This window comes from Magallana gigas, chromosome 3, assembly GCF_963853765.1.
Source record: "Magallana gigas chromosome 3, xbMagGiga1.1, whole genome shotgun sequence".
NCBI lineage: Eukaryota > Metazoa > Mollusca > Bivalvia > Ostreida > Ostreidae > Magallana > Magallana gigas.
This window is the reverse complement of record NC_088855.1, coordinates 12,134,374-12,152,515: the sequence shown is the minus strand read 5'-3', so window position 1 is coordinate 12,152,515 and position 18,142 is coordinate 12,134,374. Positions and strand designations below refer to the sequence as shown.

Genomic DNA, 18,142 nt, shown 5'->3' with positions numbered 1-18,142 from the left:
CACTGTAATTTGTAGTGGCCGATGAAAAGGAAACTGTATTCTTGTAAATGCGTCTTTATTTTTGAGGTGACTAACACACAGTTTATGATAAATGAATTGATGATAGAGAGATGACGATATATGATAGACGATAAATGTGGATTTTAAAAGTTAGACGTTAGACAATTTAGAACTTAATAGTTTCAACCACTTAAAAATCAGTACAAAGTTTTCAATGCCATGAGCCCTCCTCACACTACAAATTCAAGGGCTCGACACAAAATAAATATTGAGCTCAAGACCCGAGGACGTCACATACAAAGATAACACTAATTGCAGTATTGACGGTTACAGTAAAGTCAACACTGTAGTAGAGCAGAGATCGCAAGAAGACTTTGGTGCGAGGTTTAAAGAATATGAACGATCAAAACGGCAAAAACAAAAGTGGTAGAAAGAAGAAATTACCCTTATAAAGAGAAATTAGAATTCATGGCAGCCAAGTCCAGTGTTCAACCAGAATGTATGAACGAGAACAGAAAACAAGTGGAACACGGAAACCAAATCAAGCACAAAAGGAAGTGACCCGACACCCCGACAACTTCTTCTAAAAGAAAATGTGTGTCTCCCGAAAAGTAAAACTTAGAATTTAAAAATACGCCCCACAAATGATGTTGTGGATAGCTTGGAACAAATCATAAAGATTGAGTGTCAGCATTTTGAAGAACAAGTGAAAAGGAGACGCCGTGAAAAACTGGAAATGTATAGAAATTTTATGGAAATTCTAAAAGCAAGCCAAAAAAAAAGTAAAAACATGATAAAATTGAATTTTCTACAAATGTGTTTTATATATCCTTTATAGACGAGTGCAAAATATGCATGACGGATGAGAAAATCGCAGAAACTGTATTTGTTCCATGTTGACATCTGATAGCCTGTGTGAAATGTGCACCAAGTCTTACTGGTAATAAGTGTTCTATGTGTAGGGAGCAAATCAGCATATCCATAAAAGTTTTCAAATGTTGAACATTCATGTTACCTTGTACTTACTAGTACAGAAAACCATCGTGGAAAGGGAAATATTAGGTAGATTATTTAAAATTTTCTCTTATATGTAAGGATCGATGCTTATGTTCTTAATGCATAAGCAAAGTGTAACAACACATTATTGTATTTGTTTCTTGTTTCCTTTTACTTTAATAGTGCCAATGTCTGTTTTATTCCGTTGTTAATATAAACAATACAATTTTTTTTTATTTTTTTTATTGTTATTTTTTATTTATGATTAAATATATATACTTGTCTTTGATAAAACAGTTTCCACCAATGATTATAAATGTTTTCTGTAATTGTGTACTAACAAATCAAGACACAAGTTGAACCATATGTAGTCACATGCTGATACATGTACATGTGTACTAAATCACAAGTCAGGTTGTGGAATGCATCACCTAAGGTAAATGCAGAGCAATGTAATCACGTTTCCTTAGTCCTTCTGCCTGAATGTCTACTAAATTTCTGTGGGGCACATTAAGTCCTGGCTGGTTGTCTTCAAAATACTCTTGCACATCTTCATTGTTCAGGATGCATATAATGTCATTATGAATAATGCGACATAAAATAAAGACCTCAACAGACGTTTTTAGTTCTGAAGTTTCCAAATATCGTTATTCTCTGAAACGTCCTTTCAGACACCCAGATGCTCGTTCTATTGCTACATTTGTGCCTGAATGACGAAATTTTGAATTCCTTTGTTGAGGTGTCAGACGTCCTGTGTCACCATAGGGAGTAAGAAGTCAACTTCTCAATGTATAAGGATCATTTCTAAGAAAATGCCCATTGCCACAAACTCTCAAACCATTTCCCCATATATCTGTATTTTTCAACACCTTGGCATTGTTGCAGCTTTCCTGACCATCACGACAAATCTAAATACCTCTCTGAGTCCTTGCAAGATTTAAAATTAAAATTGAGAGAAAACCCTTTTTGTTGACATAAGTTTCTGAATGATTTTAGGGGCTTTTATGGCAATATGGGTACCACCTGTAGCACCGAATACATTTGGAAAAATTTTGTTTTTGCTCAAACTTGTCCATTACTTCGTGACTTTCATAAGATTATTAACAAAAATGTCTTTGATTCTTGTGCGACATCTGATTTTAGAGGACTCAGTGACATTGAATCAGATATGTTGTGAATGCTGTCTTGGGTTGCTAAATAACATGGGGTAATTCACAAATGTTTATCTATTGAAATAAATTATCTTCCTTCGGTCCAACCAGGTTGTAACTCTTGAAAGTGGGCTATATTTCTACATATACATTCAAATGTTGCTCTTGAAACCGCAAAGAAACGCCGAGAATCACCCAGGTTGTAGAAGGGTACAGTTTCTTCCACATATATTACTTTTCTAGTCTTATCATCCCTTGTCCTACTGTCCTTTCTGATATATTTCATTTTATCAAATCAAATATACAACATGACTAGTCATGTTGTATATTTGATTTTATAAAATGAAATATATCAGAAAGGACACTACAATAAATTATATATTACTTTGAGCTACATGTAGTCATTTATCAACAATTTATATAATATGTAAACAAATTTAACGCAGTTATTATTTTTTATGAATAAAATATATTTCACATTTTTAAAAAACATACCCGTATAACGGGTATTTTTTACGTGCTGCTAATTTTTACTAATTTTTACGAGTTTTATAAATCCGTAAAAATTAAACGCGTAAATTTTCACAGAAGTAAAAAAACACCGCACGTAAATTTCTACATCGTATGTATGAGAGTAATGTTCATGACCTTCAGCTCAGTCCCTGACGGCTGTACATGTAGGTATATTTATCGTTTTTGGTCACGTGGTGACTTGAGTATTTTTTAAAACTACATATAATGCCACGTTAGTAGCTAGATGTCTTTTTTGGTTGGGAGAGAAAGAAAGAGAGACAGAGAAAAAAATTTTGAAATGGAGTTGTCTTTCTTTTTATCCCGGTAAATCGAAATGAGATGAGCACATGGTGTACATCAATGATAATACCCAGATAAATAGGAATAAGTAAAGTGTATATCACATATGAAATAAAGTTAAATGTATAAAGTAAGGATGTCAACGAGTACCCGGTTAACCGGGTACTTGATCGAACGTCCGAGTATCGAATACTAAAATCGGTACTCAGTTACTCGGATGTATATTTTTTAATATTTCTAAGTTTATTAAATAATGCATTAAAACATCAGTTTTAAAACTTAAAATGTCCACTGCACTTGAACATAGAGTAATTAGGATACCCTACGCCTCTAAATATGCTAAATGACCGTAATCACCTGTGGCAGTGTTTATATAGTAATTATCGTGACCAAGCACCTGTTACCTAGCTTTTCCCACCTTTGGCTGTCTTCTACCCTTATTTTTGGCTTACTTTAATGAATTGTTTTCCCTGAACATCGTCGTTTATATAGTCTATTATATGAATTAAATAGCACACAGTTGAGAAATTGAACAGACCTAAAATGCCACCACCGACTTCAAAGGTTCAAATACGTAAAATGTCAGCTGTGCGAAGTAAACTTATTCTATACGGGGGGAACGACAAACATGTTAAATCACACTCATCTTAAAAATAAGGAGGAATTTCTACAAAAGTTACCAAGGTTTTACAGTTATCAATGTACTTGTTCATATTTATTTACACTCTTACCGAGTACCCGGATACTCGATCGGAAATACGTCAGAGTAACCGAGTACTAAAAATTGACCGATTTGACATCCCTAGTATAAACACAATCACAGATGATTTTAATTTTTACGGACATGTCCAATTCGTAAAATAATAACGCGTAAAAATTCAAATCACCCTATTTTATGACAAATTCGTAAAAAATTACAGCAGTAAAAATTACCCGTTATACGGTATTACAATTGGGTTACTTTTTCATGTAAAGTAAAACACATATACGATTTAACGTCCGCAATAATCAACATTTATAAAGCCTGGTATTGTACTTACGTGTATTTATCAATAAAAGTAAAACAAGAACATTTGATATTTTGCTGTCAAAATCATCTAGAATCTGGAAAATAAACAACTAATTTGGACCCCAGACTCGGAACAATTCAAAGTGAAAAATAACAAACTTACAGAAAATATAGGAATGCTGGAGAAAACGTACCCAGGAGAAAACGTACCCAGGAGAAAACGTACCCAATTTATAGGGTACGTTTTCTCCAGGAGAAAACGTACCTGGGTACGTTTTCTCTTGGAGAAAACGTACCCTATGAAAATAATAAATAATGGTTTTCATGGATATTCTTAAATGAAACAAAATAAAATATACAATGAACATTTGTAGCATTTCTTGCTGTTGTTTTTAAATGCATAGTCACGTACTTAAATTATTAAGACAATAATTTGTAACATACACATAACTGCCTGAGCAGTTTAATTAGTCGACAATTAATACACCATAAACGAGATCGTTAAATAATTAGTTTTTATAGCAATCTCATTTGGAGGACTAAATGATGAGTATCTCAAGAAGTCGATATCGCGTTATTTTTTTTTTTTTTATCTATAAAACAAAGTTGCTTAATAAAACCAAGTCCACATGGAAACAACTACGAAATGTAACATTGAACAGTCAATTTGCTTCTGACGCCAATGACATGCTGCTCAAGTATTTAATTGATTATCACTATAATTAAAATCAGGGGATCTCGCATGGAGAAACTCAAATCGGTAAGGCTACCGATAAATGGATAATTAGAAGAAGTAGTCAGATAACACTTTGTGACAGGTCATTGTTTTGTACTAAAATAAAAGTTGCTACAATTATTATATTATTCATAAAATGAATATATTTCTATACATCTATGCATTGAAATATGCATTAAAGTAGCATTTGAAAATTGTTTAATATGTCCAACCCCTTTAAAATTATAAAGTATTAAATTCATATATCTATAAAACTCTTACATTTCTGTATATTTATTATGCAAAATAGTATTTAAAAGTATTAAAAACTGTTAAGTAGTATAATTATGATTTTCATAGGGGACGTTTTCTCTTGGAGAAAACGTACCCGGGTACGTTTTCTCCTGGAGAAAACGTACCCTAGAGATTGGGTACGTTTTCTCCTGGGTACGTTTTCTCTTGGGTACGTTTTCTCCTGATACCAAATATAGAACCCGAACCGACCCTCCTCCCTAACTATGGCCCGCAAAATTCACAAAAAGAAAACCACAGTTATCGCGAACATCTATGTTTCAGAAGTGTAAACTATAATATCTGCATGATATTTATACTAGTAGTTTCATGGTTGTGAAACTATAAATAACAACTCTTAGCTGATGTAAATTAAAGTTTATAGATATAAATCAACACTTATCAGCAAATACTATCGTTAACGTTAAATTAAAGACAGAAAAACTTAGATTAGAATTTGTAAACTATAGTTTGCAACCGTTAAATATGGTTTTACAGATGAAAAATATAGCTAACAACTAATCGTTAACTATAGTTTGCAGTGCGTAAACTATTGTTAAAAGTCGATAAACCTAATTTTTCAACTGTGAAACTATGTTTATTTTAGCTCATTTTTTGTGAATGTGGCGTTCATATGTTTGCGATTGCAAAATATAGTTTATCTCATAAGGCGAATTTATTAATCACAAACTAGTTTGAGTTTAGGTTTATGGTTTGATAATAGTTTCATATCTGTTTGAAACCAGTTGGGTTGTTTGAAGGTTTAGCACTAAATGGAAAGTTAGCTTAGAAAAATGGCTGTCATTGCACTCGCATACCTACTGGATTTGTTCTTGAAATTTAAAGAAAATAATTGTTGAACTCATCTGCATTTGCACGAAAGTCTTTATTAAACAGTGTAGACAATTTTTTTCCTAGCAATACCTACATATTAGGTTATTCTGCGAACCCATTTCAAAATCGGCTTTTAACACCATTTCAATATTTTGGAAAAGTGAATGCTGCTATAAAAACTATATTAATATTCATTTTTCTACACGTATATCAATAGAGATCATTTGATTCACCCTAGGCGTTTGAAACAAGTTAAAAATGACACTGGTTTCAAGTGAAATATCCACTAATTACGTGCATGGTCTTAGCTCAAAAGCCAGACAAATCTTGTTGATTTCAAAGAGCCGTAGTTGAATGGCCAGCAATGAAATAGACAGGCGAACTTATTACATGCATTATATTGTGTACTAAATAAAAAGTTATGAGCAGATCTTTCAATGAATTCTTTTTTTTTCATCAACTACATTGAAAGTTTTTCGTTTGCCTGTTGTAAATTGCAAAGGGTAATTCTCAGTGTTTGTATTAATGGAATCGCTCTCTTCCACATTATTATTTTGGTCAGTACTATATGTACTATCATAGATCCTTTGAGACCCATATGTTTAACGTTAGAACGATACCCATATGCTTCGCTGAGTTCATTCTTTGCTACATGTGCCACACTTGAGTATCAACAACTCTCTTTCGAACACCTCTCCGCCATCTTAAAAGGATTTAAAACCCCCGAAACCGCACTCGAAGGTGGTTTTAGGTTTCCTGGAAACTTGTTTCAGTTAAAAGCCAATAAATACAAAAACTAGTTTTAGTTTAAAACTAGTTCTAATCCAGTTTTGCAAATAAATGAAAAGTTAGCAAAACCGAATTAAAACCAAAACTAGTTTTTGATCAATAAATTCGCCCCGAGTTTCACGATTGTGAAACTTTGTTTGATTAACAAGTCTTAACTATAGCTAACGAACATAAATATGTTTTACAGATAAAAACTATAGTAAAAGAGGCGATAACTATATAGTTTACGGTTGGTATCATAACAAATATGAAGACTACGTTCATTAATCATGATTGTAACTTGCATGGTGAATTGATTTAAAACATAACTCAATAACGTTGACATACAAAAAATAAAAACGTACCTAACATCGTGATGACTTGGAGATCAGCAAATATAATTCTCCTTGACGCCAATTATCTTCTCTTCATTTGTGTCTCTTAATTTTCAATTTTAACTTTTTTGCCATATCTTTTACGATTCATTTTAAAGGTCATGATCACTGACGATTTTGGTGAGATTTTATTTTTCTATTTTTATTGTTCACAAAGCTTACATAGTGCATTTCTAATGATCAACCAAAATATGAGTGTAAATCGTAGAGTTACAAGCAAGATCATAGCTTACAATTCTTCGTTATGTAAACAGGGCTCGTGCCATTTTTTTTTTTTGACATTGGTTAAGTAAACCAGTGAAGTTCTTTTTAAGCCGATTTTTCTATCTGCTTATTTATTTTTAACATGAATAAACAGTTACTAGCATTTGTCACATTCATTTTCGATCTAAACCTGTAAATTCAAAATATTAAGAAAAACCTGACATGAGCTTTGTTTTTATAACAAAGAATTGTGAGCTGTATATCTCGCTTATAACTCGACAATTGAAAATCAAATTTTGGTTGACCATTAGAAATGCCCTATTGAAGCATTGTAAATTAAAAACGGAAAAACAAATTATGACCCAAATCGTGACCATATGCCCCTTTAATAATGGATTATAGTAATTTTAAATTGCGGAAATTTTAAAATATGATGATTGGATGGGAACAAACTTCATTTAAAAAAAAAACAACACGAGAAATGAAACAATATTAATATATCATCTCCGGCCAAAAAGACTAGGTATCTAATGCCAAAACGACGAATATCATAACATAGCCCGGGTCGAACAAACCACGATCCCAAATGAGAAACGGCCGAAACGACTTGCTACCCATCATTTCATGTACAAGTTACTAAAATTAAAAGGGATGCATCTACTTCCGGTACAGAAACCTAGCATCCAAAGATGATTCAGATTTCAAGAGGTGAATAAGGCAACATAAAGAGGTATTGTAAGAGATACTATTATGTTTTCATTATGTATCAATATATACCCAGGTCAATTGATTTATTATTCTTGATATTATTATTTCAGCGATGATCCATTTGTTTGACACCTTTTGGTGTAGGTTGACTTAACCTGTTAACAAGAAGATTATATTGGAAATTCTCCGTTTTAAAACCAATGTTATGATATTTTTAGGGTCAAATGATGCACAATTATAGAATAAGTGGTGTTTTCATTATTGTAACATCGTTGTGTGTCAGTGCACAACAAATAAATGAGGCAGGATTTATATAATCCTAGGCTTCCCTGACCCCAGCTTGTATGATTTGATGAAATTTGACGGTGAGAGAAAGGTTGTGATAGATTTAGTTTGCATAAGATGATACCACTTGTACTGTGATTGATGTAAAATGGCCTACAAAATGTAGCATCCCATTGAATTAGGCTGCCTGTAAATGTCATTCAAATTCTTTGCGCATATCGGCATACCAATACACAGAAATAAAACACAAAAATTCCAAAGATACTGATTTTTTCATTGAAAACCTTTTTATATAAACAATGATTAATCTGATTGCTAAGTTGTAAACATGCTAAACTTGGTAAATCCAATTTTGACTTTCTTGGGGCCTGTGTTATCTTGGATAGGTCATTAGGAATAAATAAGAACTAATGGGCACTTTAGGACAAATACATCCAATAGGTACAGGTATATGATTTGAAGTATGAATAGCCAGAGTGGTAATGTTATGGTATTCTGTAGGTTTCTGTTGATTAAATTCTAATCATGCATTTGTCTTATTTTGTAGGAGTGCTGTTGTCTACACAACAGAGAATTGTTTTAATGCAGATGGTCTTACAGTTGGATTGAAAGTGATGAGTTTACGGGGAAATGAGGCCAAGGTTTTTCTATGCCCAGATTTTAGCAGAAAATCCTGAAGATGGACAGTCATAAAAGAAGTCTAAGAAATGGACGTAATTTCTCAGGAGACAACCAACCAAAATTACTTATGCAAAACCCAATGAAAACCATTTTGGAAACTGTGCAAAATTGCTATGAAGGTACAACATTAATTTAACACAAAATAGATTTCTGAGGGCTATACTAAAGGCATTGTGTTGCTCTACTTTACTTTAATGCTTTACTCCCACAACACCATTTAAACGATATTTTAATTTAAATTTACACAAAATTATCACGTATGGCTATTTGATCTACTCCACTCACTTTATATGTATGCAGAAGTGACACTGCCACTACAACTCGAGTGCAATATTGCCAATATTCTTTATGGAAATTTGGGATTAATCTTTCATGTAGGACTTTCTTATCTTTGTAAACTCTTATGCCATCTGGGCCCATACTATGAATGAAATTATTGTACATGTACCTGTACTGTCTTTTAGGGGTGGTGGAGTACATGGATGTGTGGAAGAAGTTTGATGGGGCCGGCACCCATCTAGTGGACTCCCTCTGTAACAGTCTGTGTGGCTCGGACTATCAGCATCTGGGGCTGGAGACCAGTCAAGCTTTCAATGTCATTTATGCCAGTAGCAATGGGATTGATCCATCAGGAAAACTTAGGGAAATAGAGAAGCTTTTAATTGGCCTCAGAAGTCATTTAGAGTCAGTGGAAAATGTTGAGAAAACGAATTCACATTTACAGGTAAATTTTGACTTCACTTTAACTCATGTTTTACAGTTATGCAAAAAATGTTATTATTTACATTTCTTTTCATATTATTTATCATGCTTATTGATTTAAAGTCTGGAACACTTTAATGAGTAATACTGACTACAGAAGTTTGTATGGACAAGAAATAAAATTATTCTAGAGTTGTCATACTTTCATTGATTTTTATTAACAGAAGAATCGGGATATTGTTATATTTTTGCTAAGCAAGTTAAGAATTCATAATGAGATATTTACTCTTGGGTTTAAAAAGGCATGGTCACGACTTTGGTCAAAAATTATTTTTCTGATTTTAATATTTACAATGCTTCAGAAAGGCATTTTTAATTGGCAACCAAAATTTGGTTTTCATTCATTAAGTTATAAGCAAGTTACAGAGCTTGCAATTCTTTGCATTGTAAACAAAGCTTTTTTTTTTTACATTTTGACTGTTGAAGTGAAAATTCCAATTTCAGACATAAAATGAATGTGTTAAATGTTAGGAACTGTTTATTTATGCTTAAAATGAATAAGAAGATAGACTAATCAGCTTGAAAAAGATTTTTAGTGGTATATTGAACCTATGTAAACAAAAACAGGGCACGAGCCTTGTTTACATGACAAAGAATTGTAAACCCTGTGTATTGTTTATAACTTTACGACTGACTCTCAAATTACATTTGATCATTAGAAATGCTTTCCTAAAGCACTGTAAATAATAAAAACAGAGAAATAAAATTTGACCAAAATCGTGACCATGCCCCTTTAACTGGTTTAGTTAGGGGAGATCTAGAGATGAAGTGATAGGAACATATCATGATCATTAACTGTAATAAAATAGGGACATTTGAAGTGTCTTTCATGTTGTAAGAAGTGGTACCATTATTTTTCTTTTACAGGTGCTATGCCAGTGTGTTCTCTTGTTCCTGAAGGTGCAGTCTGATTACCATCAGCTGTGTTCTGTAACCATCTCGTCCTTGCTCAGCAAACTAGTCCAAAATTACAAAACCACAGAAACCAAAGATGTTCTTCAGCAAATGACCGATCTCAACTTGGTGGTCAGAGAATCGCCTCCAAACCTGAATTTTTCACCCCAGAAGAGGAGTCCTTCTGCATCCCCAAAGCTTCAAGCAAAGCAAAATTTGAAATCCTCATTTTTGTCTTTGTTTGATAGAAAGAGCGCAGAAAATGACAGTAACAGTGCCTTCTATGTAGACTTAGATAAACCTAACTTAAAGGCTCCCCAAGGAGATGTTCATGTGCTAAACAAACCAGAAATTCTTGTACACATCGGTCTAGATCCTGTACAAGAAAATGAAAAACCAGACTGTATGCCAGCATCTATAGATGATAGTATTCTCTTGCCAGAAATCACCACACAAAACGTGATAGAAAGAAATCCACTTGCCACGGAAGAAGAGCTGGACTCTGTCGTGAACTTACTTTCAGGGATTGTTGCTCCCGGGACCGGTTCTCAGATGCAGACAATCCATGAAAATCACCTGACTGTGCCTTCTCTGTATTCCTCCAGGAACTCCTCGCCTGGACTCAGTCTCTCCTCTCGGTTTTCATCGCGCACTCCTTCCCCAGGCGGGAGCGATGACAGCACCAGACTCGGCCAGGTAGTGAAAGGACAGCGAAGGTCAGATGGAGCTTTGGATTTTTCTGGGATTCTGCGAGGAAACACTTGGCCTCACCGATCCAGTCTTCCGTCTAGTCAGTTCACTAGTTCCCATGAGTTAGGGGGTCAAAGTGCCACCATTCCTAGGCAGTATACAAAGGATGGAACCATGGGTGGTGGAAGACAATTGATGAACATGCATGCAGGCCATCCATCTTCAGGATATCCCTGGGGATACCCTGAACCTAAATATAGACCTTGGGTTACCAAGAGTTTGCCGTCCTCTCAAGGGTAAGTTTAAATATGACTCGATGATTTATAAGTTTTGATATGAAAGTTCTTTCCCCAAAAAAGCAAAATTTTCAAGTACATGTAGATTCCCTCAATTATCAAATTTCAATGTGATTTCAATTTTTCCTTTTGTTTAATGATATCTGAATATATTCATTTTTTTTTAATTTGTTAACAGCTCAGACATTTTACACAGCAGCTGGTCTGCCCTTCAGGACTCGGACGATCTTTCTGATGATTCATCTGGTGGGGAGCCATTCTTTGCCATGGGGCTGGACCTTGTGAATGCTTTAGAAGCAAAGTAACTACCATCTTCAACTCTTTATTCATTGCATTTACTGGATAAAATATAATTATAGCTTCTATGATATGCGCACATTTTTTTCCATTAAATAGTCCAGGAGGGAGCAGTGATGAGGAGACAGACAGTCAGAAAGATTCGAGTAAGTCTGACAAGCATTCAACAAATACTTGGCCCCCAAAACAGACGTGGTCACAAACAGCCCAGGGAGTGAAGCCTCACCCACAACCCCCAGAGAAGGTCCCTGTTCACCGCCCTGTATCCATGCAGTGGAGTGATCCTCTGGCCAACCGCTCACCTTGGTCTGGTTAGTATTGTTGTAATTCTTATTAACACATTAATATTCAAGAGAATTGATTTTTCGGAATGAGTAAAATTCATAGCTTCAAAGATGCATACCGGTAAATTTATGGGGAAAATGGTCTTAGCAGGGTATAGTGTCACATACCTGGTATATTTGATGAAAATTATTTTTTTTTGATTAAACCAAAAACAAAATTATCATTGAAAATTGGTGTTATATTTATTGAATTTATGGAGATCAATGCAAATCCAACAAGTTACTTACAGGACCAGTATTTGTAGTTTTGGCTTTTTAAAATATTTTTTATGCATGCCAAAATTTTTAACATTACATTTGTTTATTCCAGGTCTTGGGCCTTCACAAAGCTTGCATGGATTTGGTTCATCTAAGTGACAGGAGATCAATCTTGAGATGTCAGATGAGTGCATGAGTAAGAATTTGAACTATTGGGGGAAAACAGTCCATTTTTTTAAAAAATCCATTTCTAAGAAAACATTTGGATATACCCCTGGTACCAGAAATAACTTCAAACTGTCTTTAATCTTATGTGATTATCAGTATTATTTCAAATGCAGCAGGCAAGTGTATTCTGTTTACAAATGTGTCTTTACAAGTGATGTTTTTGCTGATATTAATTTGTTCAAATACAATGCAGGGCATTTTTTTTATGATTTTTAATGTTCTCCTGAGGGAGAATAACTGCAAGTCAGTGTTGTTCCGGTAAACCAAGATGTAAAAACCCAAAAACCAAGAAAAAGCTTGAATGAGAGAATGCCTTTGCTTTTGCCACATACTAAGCCATGAAAATATTTTATATTGCCTCATTATTTGCTCCTGAAATTTTGTTAGCTCAAAGGTCACACAGCTTACTTTTTGAACCATATTCAAAAAGTAAAAATTCTTCTTCAAATATTATTCTTGTATATCATGTATATGCAAATTTATTATAAATAAATTTCCTTCTACAGTTGTTTTTAAGAGAAAATATTGAAAGAAATTTTTAGTAGGTTTGTAAACCTAGAAAACTTTGTTTATTCGTATTAGCAGCAAATGCATTGTTCTTGCCAGTCATGCAGTGGTTAGCTAAGTAACTACAAACATTGTGCTTCAGGACTTTGATTATACATTGTGAAAAAGTGTACAATCATGTTGTTATATTTGGTAACAATCGACAATTCTTTTTAAAAGCTTCAGATTAGATAATTATGTACCATATGTTGAAAATAGTCCTTTAAATATGATATACAAATAGAGATCTACATGTATATGTATATAATTTCTGTGAATATAAAATACATTTCATTCATTGTCAAGAACAAAACATGTAAACCATAGTTTACAAAAAAAAAAAAGTACGTTCATTACCTAACATTTAAAAAGTTTAGGTTGACTTTGTAGTGTAATTAAACATTTAAGTAACTTAACAGTTATAATACATGTATATGAAGTTATTTTGAAATGTTAGTTTATCACTTCCAAAAAGTAGTGTATAGATGGAATATTGCATCCAAATCTATGTGATACTTTGGTATAATGTCTGGTAAACCTTGAATTGTATCTGTGATTTTTGATTTGTGAAAAAACCATTGGTTGTGTGCATTTGGGGCTATAGATTTATTTTTACTCTTTTCTCATTTAATTTAAAAGATTTATCTGTATCCATCACAATTCTATGTAGGTACTTGTATTTCTATTTGTAGTGGAAAAATATTGATATAAACAGATTTGAACATTGTGTTTGAGAGTATGCATCAAATTGAAACTGGTTAGTAGGATGCAGATATGAATATATCTTGGTAGGAAAATTTGGGTGGTCAGGACTGTCAACCTAAATGAAATGCATAAGCCAAAGACTGGTACAAGAGAGTTTTTGTTAGTGAATTATTTTTAGTTTATATACATGTTTATCATTATACATGGGTTGTATTATAAAATATATGCACATTTAATTTGATAGATAATGTATTGTAGTACAATTAGATATAGTTTCCTAAATTTATAAAATTAAAAGTTATCAAGTTATCTCTCTCTCTCTCTCTCTCTCTCTCTCTCTCTCTCTCTCTCTCTCTCTCTCTCTCTCTCTCTCAAGGTCTTTGCTATTTAAATCTTCACATAAAATATGTTGACTCATAAATTCTATTATACATCATTAATTGCCCATATAGATTCAATGGATATTTCGTTTTGAAATTTCCTGTGTATGAATGAACATAAATAAAATAATGAAGTCCATAAATTTTCTCGAGCATTGCAAAGGGGAGAAAAGGGTAATTTTTCCAAACTATTTACTTATGCTATTTAAATTGATGTAGCAATAAACTAACTCCAGAAAGTGATTTACATAAATTAATGCATCATGAATTTTAAGAGTACAAAGAAAGTGCTATAGTTAAGAATGCGGTGCATTAAAGTATTTTATTTATAAATAGGTCTTTTTTTAAATGAAAGGGTATAAATATGAAATTTTCATATTACCGGTATTCAGTCTCTAAATCAGTCACATTCACATTATGTATTAATTTTTTTTTTTTTATAATCCTTAAACATGATTCAGTTTTTTGTTTAAATATACATTTATACAATGTTAATGATAGTTTATTTGATTTTACTTTATAGTATCAGGATCAAATTCCATCACTTAATAGTCAATGCAAAACATTTTTTTCCAGTTTTCTATTTATGCCATGTTTATGTCATTGATTTTTTTAATCCAGGTAAATATAAGTCAAAAGACAGAGTGGTCGGCTGTCATTGGTTTGAATTTTTTAAGGTGCTCATAAAATCAGCTGTCTCAAACGTTTATATGTATATTGATATTTTTACAAATGTAGCTTCAGCTATATCCAATTAGTTCACACCAAGGTGCTGTACACATTCAAATGTTAACACAACTGGTGCCTTTTTGAGTTTCATTTTTCATTGTATTTTGTGACATATTCAGGGTGTATGTACCGGGTGCATGTACAAAGCTTTGCAGTTTCTGTGCATGATATGTACCAAGGGTATTGAATTCTGCCACAAGTGTCAGAGAGTAAAACCTTGTCTTCAGTTTGTGGCTTAGAATAAATCCACAGAACTTATCAATGGTGTATCATTTGAAACCAGATTTTCACAGGTATCAAAATGTAAACTTAATTTAGATTGATATCTTTAGTCAGGTATCTTTAAACCGTGGGCTGATTTGCAGAAGCTTTTACTAAGATGCACGGTGCCATGATTATTGGGTAATTTTTATGCAATCAATCTCTGCTATAGGAGGTAAACCAGGTTGTACCATTTAAAAAGCAATATATGATGTGTCAGTGTGTCATTTAATTAATGTATGTTGAAACCATATGGATATTAATTTTGTAACTCTAACACATTTGATATATGATGCAAGATTAATTTTTATATAATTATGTTATAAGCATTCATTTTTTTTCCCATTAAGATTGTCTCTTCAAAACCACTCAAGAAAGTGGTTTGTGTTATGTTGTGTTTTTTTTAAGGTCTAGATGACTCCACGTTTTTTTTCATTTTTTATTCAAAGATTTGAAAGATCGTCAAAACCTTATTGCTGGTACTTTACTGTCGAGCAAGATCATCTCGATTTTTTTTTTTATGTTTATACAGTTATAACATATGCAGGTCATAAGGTCATCATTTTATTTAAGGAGAGTTGAATATACATGTCATTATAAAAATATTAATAAAGTTGCTGTGCAAAACAAGAATGTAATGTTTTTCTTGTTCTTAAACAAACATGATTTTTAGAGAATTTATGAGAGTGAAACTGCTTTCTATTTCCTTTCATCAGACATAATAAACCTACAAGGTTTCTGGGCATTATCAATGCTTAAATTGGAGTTGGCTGCACTGGGAATTGTCAAAACTTCAAAGGGGTAAAAGGAACATATCATTTCAAAAGGAAACTAGTAACAAATGGAGGGAAAAATTCATTAAACATGCCCTTGAGTTAACCTGACACTGACATTAGAGATGGGCAGACAGACTACTCCGACTTTTGTTTCTATATAAACAATATTACATGTATAATGATATCACAAGGCATCTAACTCCTATTTATGTAAAGTAAGTTCCTTCAGTGAATTTCAATTATTGCGTGGACCTTGAGGTCCACGCAGAAAATATATAAGCGAGGTTAAACCGGATGCTATGGGGAAAATTCAGCCTGCGCATGAGTTAGCCTGGTTCCTTTGCGTAATGGGTAGCTCAGGGAACCAGGCTAGAACACGTTTATCTGAATCGGGATCGGAATTCCATGCCATTTGCACACATAAGTTCAAAGGCGCCGTAATTGTAAAGTTGTCGGTAAACAGTACAGAAACAAAGATTTCCTATTAAAGAAATGATCGGCATGTGATATGAACTCTCAGTATTATGAAATAAGGTAATATTATGCCGAAACTACAACTGGCTTCAAATAGCATAATTTGTTTTGTTGTTTTCCGAATACACATGTAGCTTAACTTTACTTTTACAGTAGGCGAAGCTAGAGTACTTAAACATTTTTAAGCTTGAGTTATTTTGTGACTGTATATGATAGATGATTGAATAATTATGTAACTGTATAAAAATTAAAATCTCAAGAAAAATGCATCAAAATAGGAAATTAATTTACACAAAGCTGTCACTGCATAGTTAACAAAGTAATGCGAAGCGTACTGTGTGCGCAAATAGTAGAATTCGCCGAATGCCTGATACTATACATGCAATCTTCATTTATATAGATTATAATTATTTTAGAAGTATAAACCCTTTAAACTCTTGAGATAAAAAGTCAGGGCTATACATGATACAACGTACAAATTAAGTGGTTAAAAGCAGGGGGTTAGAGTCGATGGAATCTCTGATAATCTTACGGCTTTCACGTTTTCGTTGGAAACACATATGCACATAGTCCACGTATTGTAGTCCTTTTTAAAGGGCAGCAACTTGTTTTCATATCAGAGGAGATATAGCGGAGGCACAGTATCATTCACCAACCAGTAGTGCATATTCTAATTGGTCCTTCTAATAGCCACAACGAAGCTTTGGTTTTACATAACTGCATTGTATTGTGAATTACAACATAATTTTGGAATAATTTTCAGTTGTGGATATCTTTTAAATACTAATTGCAGGCATCTTTGCAAGCCAAGTGTTTATGATCTATTCAGAATTCATACAAACAAAATTGATTGGCTGAAAGTGATGTTGTTCACATGTACCTAGAATCCCCAATCAAGAGGAGCAGAGCAAGTTTAGCTCTTGGCTAGCAAAGATGTATTGCCTGCTGAACAGGCTGTAAAATGATACAATTAAGGTCTGTCCATGCACCACACAACCAATACATGTATTAATTGTTAAACTTTGTCGTGATGAAACATGGAGAAAGGTGTTGCAGACAAAAATGCTGGTGAAAACGGCCTCACTCTTGAAATAACTTGGTTGTAATATACATGTATCATCCAAAACACTACTCCAAACCATGAGTAAGTTCCAGTGAACTATCTTAAACTGTGTTCATTTTCATTTAAAAAAATGAAATCCCTCTCTTCAATTTAACAAGGTCACATTATCAAATTTACTTCCAAAGTTTTTAAAATTATTGATTTAATATTGTAACAATAGGAACCTTTTAAATGAGTTCATGATACCAAAAAATATGTCCAGGTACATATCATATCAAGGACATGGTCAGAGCAATTGTTTAGGTATACTGTAGTTCCATTAATATTCAAGGGTATCAGTTTTCATGGATTAAGTGAAAATCACAGTTTCAAGAATATATAAATTCATGCTCATTGACCCTACCAATACAAAATGTTAATAGAAATTGCAGTTCGATGAACATGGATCAACTTAACAAAATCCAAGAAAATTGCTTTTCATGAATATTGATAACACCACAGTATACATGTACATAATTTTCTTTCTCTGCTCACTATTGATTTGCTTCTTGTTTTGATATATGTTTGTCTGACCTCATTAAGAAGAATTCTATCCCCTTAACTGTATGGTGCTTTATCCTATTCATTTAAAAAAGCAACTCAAGACTCG

At 33.1% G+C, this 18,142-nt stretch overlaps 1 protein-coding gene across 1 annotated transcript; it reads left to right on the top strand.

The window, feature by feature from the left end:
• Positions 1-7,794: 7,794 nt before the first annotated feature.
• On the top strand, positions 7,795-15,813 carry LOC105332290 (uncharacterized). The gene is made up of 7 exons (XM_011434835.4): positions 7,795-7,906; positions 8,717-8,969; positions 9,315-9,574; positions 10,480-11,492; positions 11,671-11,793; positions 11,889-12,100; positions 12,444-15,813. Exons 2-7 carry the CDS (start codon positions 8,849-8,851, stop codon positions 12,488-12,490), a joined length of 1,776 nt encoding a protein of 591 aa, XP_011433137.2. The 5' UTR covers positions 7,795-7,906; positions 8,717-8,848; the 3' UTR covers positions 12,491-15,813.
• Positions 15,814-18,142: the final 2,329 nt, after the last annotated feature.

Bases quoted from the DNA above. Each gene is read 5' to 3' on its own strand.
- LOC105332290 (XM_011434835.4), top strand. From the start codon at position 8,849: ATGGACAGTCATAAAAGAAGTCTAAGAAATGGACGTAATTTCTCAGGA. The intron at 9,575-10,479 runs GTAAATTTTGAC...TTTCTTTTACAG, and splicing joins AAACGAATTCACATTTACAG to GTGCTATGCCAGTGTGTTCT. The intron at 12,101-12,443 runs GTTAGTATTGTT...TGTTTATTCCAG, and splicing joins CAACCGCTCACCTTGGTCTG to GTCTTGGGCCTTCACAAAGC.